The 5,883-nt window shown below is 52.6% G+C and overlaps 1 protein-coding gene across 1 annotated transcript in view; it reads left to right on the top strand.

The window, feature by feature from the left end:
- MONBRDRAFT_39306 (uncharacterized protein) overlaps positions 1-5,048 on the top strand; it is a gene marked incomplete at both ends in the record, with an annotated part of 7,248 nt that extends 2,200 nt beyond the window's left edge. Inside the window, 10 exons of the mRNA XM_001750770.1 lie at positions 285-459; positions 598-932; positions 1,049-1,239; positions 1,379-2,013; positions 2,233-2,618; positions 2,697-2,846; positions 2,961-3,191; positions 3,355-3,471; positions 3,564-3,732; positions 4,999-5,048. Of these exons, the coding sequence (XP_001750822.1) occupies positions 285-459; positions 598-932; positions 1,049-1,239; positions 1,379-2,013; positions 2,233-2,618; positions 2,697-2,846; positions 2,961-3,191; positions 3,355-3,471; positions 3,564-3,732; positions 4,999-5,048 (2,439 nt within the window). The remainder of the gene's footprint in view (positions 1-284; positions 460-597; positions 933-1,048; positions 1,240-1,378; positions 2,014-2,232; positions 2,619-2,696; positions 2,847-2,960; positions 3,192-3,354; positions 3,472-3,563; positions 3,733-4,998) is intronic.
- Between the last annotated feature and the right edge of the window lie 835 nt (positions 5,049-5,883).

The raw sequence follows: 5,883 nt of genomic DNA on the forward strand, positions 1-5,883 counted from the left end.
CCCCCTCCCCAAAATGTGTATATGCCACGTCGTGCCCAGCTCACCAGATCCCTGTGACCGCCTTCTGCTATTGATGCCTTGTACAGACGCTGTACATTCTCAGCAATGAAGTGCTGGCATCCACAACCCTCTCAAGCTTACGGCAGGTCGATGGCGCCGTTTACATTGTTCGTAAAGCGATTCAAGCCCTTTTTCTGCCGTGAAATGCCTTTTTTTATCCTGTGATTGCGAGCACCTTTTTGTTGCTTGCAAGAGACTCACCCTGCCCCTCTTGCTCTCTTCAGTTCAACAACCCTTTTGCCTGTTACCCCTACCGTATCGACTGGTCCCGGCTGGGTGCCTTGGCGGCTCCTGGTGTCTATGACTCCCTGTACCCCATGTCAACGCTGGAGACGTCGCGATGGGTGGATATGACCGGACTTGCGGCCACCTCAAGCGCCTACGTCGAATACTGCCAAAGTTTGTACTAAAGACTGCAAACTTTGCTCGTTTATGCGTACGGCCAGTGCGTTGGATCTGACCTCTCTCTCTCTCTCTCTCTCTCTCTCTCTCTCTCTCACTCTCAACGCCCGACCTGCATCGTTATTTCTTTGCCAGGCCATACCCCCTGCCATGAAATCTGTGGACCAATTGGCACCGCCACCTGCTGGGGACCAGGGGCAACGCAGTGTCAGCGTTGCACGTCCCCGAACCTCCTTCTCGCCTACAACGGATCTTGTGTTGCCGCCTGCCCTGACGGGTATTATGCAGATGATTGGATCTGCCAACCTTGCGTCAACGATTGTGAAACCTGTGAGGGGCCAGAGCTGGGCGCATGCCTTTCCTGCCCGGTGGACTTTTTGCTTGAGAATGGCCGCTGCAAGTCCGTCTGCACGGGTGACGCAGTGTACGGGAATGTCACGACGCGCACGTGCGAAGACTGTCATCCGCAAGTGCGTTCCATGCACAAACCTCGCCGTGTCTCGCCCTTCTGCCATTGTTGATCTGTTTCGCCTCCTTGCTTATATTGCTGGCACTGTCCGACCTCGGCACTGTTACGCCATTTTAGTGCACGACCTGCACTTCGCCTCTATCAACGACCTGTACCCGTTGTGCCGAAGACTTTTACCTACAGCCGGCTCCCAACAACACCGTCTGTGCGGCAGAATGTCCCATGGGTTACTATGCTAGTGCACTTGAAGGTTCCTGTTTACCCTGTGCTGCCGGCTGCCTGGCTTGCACTGGTCCAGCCAACTGCAGGTCAGACCCCCTTTTGGGATCCAAGCCCTTTCTCGCGTGCCGTTCGCCCTTTGTGGCCACGTGGCTGTCGTCGTGTCTTTATATCGAGCTCAAACATGTCCACTCCGCTCTGATTTTGCTCCCACCCTCTTTGATTTAGCTTATGTGATGTAAGCGCCGACATGTACCGTCTCGTCACGGACGTGGCTCAAGTGTGCCGCCCGGTGAGCCAGTGCGATTCAGGCAGCTTTGCCAGCCAGGCTCCTACAGCCTCCTCGAATCGTGTTTGTGCCGCCTACACCATCTGCCCGACCGGGGAAAGCTATGTCACCTTTGCAGGCAACGCATCATATGACCGCGTGTGCGAACCTTGCACCACCTGCGACGAGGGCATGGTCTATCGACTTGGGACCTGTGAAGGCACCACCCCTGGGGTCTGCGTGCTGGAGAACGCCTGCAGTGCCACGCCGTGCGAAAATGGCGGCGTGTGTTCCCTGACGACATCGGGCGAGTTTCAGTGTGACTGCTCTAACACTGGTTTCTGTGGAACTATTTGTGCTGAGGCATTGCAAGATGATGGCACCTGCGCCAGCGAGCTGCGCTCGCGCGCCAACGAGCGAGAAGCATCGACCGCCACCACCATTGGGGCTTCGTTGGGTGGTGTGGCACTGGCCGCTTTGCTTGTAGCGTTGATTATCGTGCTTTTGCCTTCGAAGCGAATCTCTGGAGCAATGAAAAAGCGCATTCAGGCTCTCAATGGCGGCAAATGGGAACTCGAACGTGATGACGTTACAAGTGAGTTCAGAGCACGTTGAAGGATGCGTACCAAAGTTGTTCTTCCAATTGCTTTTCTCTTTTTGCGTGATGTTTGCTTCTCTCTCCATTTCTCTCTCTCTCCATTTCTCTCTCTCTCTCTCTCTCTCTCTCTCTCTCTCTCTCTCTCTCTCTCTCTCTCTCTCTCTCTCTCTCTCTCTCTCTCTCTCTCTCTCTCTCATGGTATGGTGTGCCTTGCAGTTGGTCAGCAGCTGGGCGCAGGCCACTTTGGCACCGTGTCACGCGGGCTTTTGCGCAAGTCTGATGGCACTGGGAATATGGATGTGGCCGTAAAGCAACTGAAGCGAGAGGCTGATGTGGATTCGGACGCAGCCGATGAGTTCTTCCATGAGATGAAACTGATGATGGATCTCGGCCACCACCAACACGTTGTCAGCCTGGTGGGCGTCTGCACGACGGAAAAGCCCATTCTGATGGTTATCGACTTTGCCAACGGTGGAGATCTGCTCAACCACCTTCGCGATGCGCGTCCCAATGAGCGCCGAGAAGCCACGCTGCGTGAGGACGACTTTCGGGACTATTGTGCTCAAGTTGCGGCTGGCATGGAGTTTTTGGCCTTTAAGCGAGTACGTAGCCGCTCAGTCCGACCAAGCATGGTCAGAGCAACGCTCATAAGACTGTATTACTTACTGGTCGTGCTTTAGGTGATCCATCGTGATTTGGCTGCGCGCAACGTCCTTGTCCACGATGACGGTAATGGCGTGGTGCTCAAGGTGGCCGACTTTGGTCTTACCGTTCAACTGCGCAATGACGAAGAGTTTCGGGTCTGTGAGGATGACGCTCTACCCTTCAAGGTATGTCCACATGGCCTAATCAGTCTGCTGGCTCAAGCGGATGTTGTTCCGTCCGCACATGATTGACAAGGTGTTGTCTTGACCTCTTTGTGCCGAACTTTCTCCCTTCGGTAGTGGCTGGCCCCCGAGTGCTTCACGGATAAGACCTTTTCTCAAGCTAGCGACGTTTGGGCATTTGGCGTCCTTATGTGGGAGGTTTACGCGTTTGGCCAGTCGCCTTTCCCAGGCATTCAAAACAATGAGGTGTACGCACGCTTGGGTGAAGGCATGCGCATGCCACGCCCCGCTGATTGTAGCAAGCAGGCCTACGACATTATGATGCGTTGCTGGAAATTTGATGCTGCGGTTCGTTTTGGCGCTCCTCGACTGCACGTTTGAATCTGACTCTTGTAGCAACCGTGCTTCTTGTTTTGTTTTTGGTTTTTTGGTTTTTTGTTGTTGTTTTTTTTTTTTTTATTGTACAGCCATTCTTTGAAAGCGTGAGTACTCACGATGCGTGTCGAAATAGGAACGACCAAGCTTTTCAACGCTACTCAATGAGTTGTCGGCCTTTGCGGGCAAGAACATGCGCGACTATCGGCACAGTGTCGACATTACCACCTTGGCACGCGCAGCCGTTGATCTGGTATGGAGGGTTTTTGCAATGTCCAGAGCGGCTTGATTGGGCAGTCTCACAGCCAAACTTTTTGCTTCTTGGCCGGCACACTCGCATGACAGGGTGATGAGGCGTATGATAACACGGGTCTGGTTAGCCCCCTGGAGGTCATTTCTGAAGAAATGCCCGAGGGCGAGAATGGTGCTCCTTCGCGCTCCAGCAGCGGCTACGTATCGACTCTGACCCAAAATGCCCTCGCCGCGTATGCAGCTAATCAGGCTCGTGAGAAAGGTATGCGGCTCTGAACAAGAAAACGCTGACCACTGACCACTGAAGTCTGGTCACCAATCCCTGATCTGTGTTTGGTTCCGCGACTGGCCACAGACACACGGAATGGACAAATGTCCGCGCTTCTGGAAAGCGGGAATGAAGCTGATGCCAGCGCCGTTGCAACACTGCGTCGCCCCCAAACATCCTTTCAAGATGAAATGCCCAACTACGATTTGGGAAATGACGAAGGCGGCGGTGCGTTCGGTCGACCGACTTTGATCATTTTTTGTTCCGAAAAAGCAAACCCCCCCCCGAAAAAACCCTAACCCTCACCACCTTCCTCACCGGCACGATGAACGTAGCAGGTACTGGTTCTCAGTCGTTTCAAGATGATGAGCCAAGCTATGATATGGGCAATAACGCCGGTCAGTACTCTGGCACGTTGGACCCTAGGTGTCTGTGTGTGTGACTCACAAATCACATCACAATGAAAATAGAAGCGGATAATGCACCAGAAACAACTGGATTTCAAGATGAGGATGTTCAATACGATCTAGGCAACGAGTAAATGGCGCGCCGCGACGTCGGTGCTCCGTGCGCAGCCTCCGTGCAGCTATTTAGCCTGCTTCATTGATTTTTGTCTTTGGTATTTTTTTTTTCTGGTAATTTTTGGTAATTTTTTTTAATTGTGCTTTCCCATTTGTTGTGCGGGGACAAGCAAGGTTTTGGCTTCTAGCCCCGAGTGTGTTGTTGCTTTATGTCGCTGATCTTCTTTTAGGTGTGATGAACAATGTTGGGCATTGTGTGCCGTGCTGTTTTTGTGTGTACGTCATTGCCGTGCTGTTGGCTGCTTGCAATGATAATTGTTGCGTGATATCTATCGGCTGGGCCGGTACCTGCGATGTTTGTGTTTGACCCTGGCTGTTGCTTTTTGACGAGGACCAGAGGACGTTGGTGTCTGGTGCTGGATTTTAAAATCAAGCCCCTTGTTGGCAATCTCTTTTGTCACGCTCCAGCACGGATTTGACGCTAACATTTTTTAAATCCGAAGGAAGGAAAAAAAAAAAAACTCGATAAAAATGTATCATCACGTCGCCAGCCAAGGAAGCAATATTGAGAAATCCACCTGCTGGGCTTCACGCAGCTGTCGATCAACAAGAGCTTGGTCAAGAGACTTTTGGCTCAAGGACACTTGAGGCCATTGAAACGCAATTGATTATTCCCGTCAAAAGCTGCTCTTGAAGGCATGAATTCGAATTTTGAAATTTTGAATTTTTGCATTTACAGTTGAAAGAAGTGAGCTTGAGGCGGAACGTCAGTTTGTTCGAGTCAAGTAGTCGATTAAGAAAAAAGTCCGTGTATCTGATGCATGCTTAACAGAGGTGGTTATGGCAATGTTACATCTGAGTCTGCGGAACTCGACTGAATACACCGCCAAACTTCCATATGGGAAGCTTCCAGATCAGACTGCAGGATATGTGCATGAAAACCCCGCCATTGGGCGATACAGCCGGCCGAGGCAAGGCGGTGTCGCAGAACGTCATGCGCATACAGCACAACAAAGCGTGGGTTGAGATTCTCCACCAGGCGTGTCGTCAGGCCACTGGGGTCGGTGGCCAGCTCTGACGCTGTATTGTTCCCATACTCTGGAGAGGCACACCACAAGTGATGCAGCACGAGGGGTCGAGCTGGGCAGTGTAGGTGGCTGAAGGGGTGGCAAATAGAACGATGAGGTTCGCTGGGCGTGAAACAATGCGAGTCATGTTTCCTTCTGGGTGGTCAAGGGGCAGGACTAACCTGTGACCTGGGTCCGTATGACATGGGGTTAGAAAGAGAACGTCAACATTGGGCGCTACGGGTGGTGCTTGATTGCACAAGTCAGAGTCACGTAGAAAACGGGTGGCAGCTAAGGGACCTCCTTGGTGAAACACGCCCGTGTAAAGCATCAACTGCCAACACCGACGGAGTGGGGGGAATGCCTGTGGTGAGGACATACGATGCTTGGAGGGATGGGGCAGAGCATGAAATGAAAGGCTGGACAAAGAACGCTGACCGGGACGTTGGTCAACAGTAAAAAGGCAAGAAGGCGAGGCCAGCGACTGTCCATGGTCCGGCAGCTAGAAGTGGGCACGGTTTCAAGTGGATGGGTCAGATTGTGCAGCTCTGGAGGGC

Source organism: Monosiga brevicollis, genomic scaffold (assembly GCF_000002865.3).
Source record: "Monosiga brevicollis MX1 MONBRscaffold_48 genomic scaffold, whole genome shotgun sequence".
Lineage (NCBI taxonomy): Eukaryota > Choanoflagellata > Craspedida > Salpingoecidae > Monosiga > Monosiga brevicollis.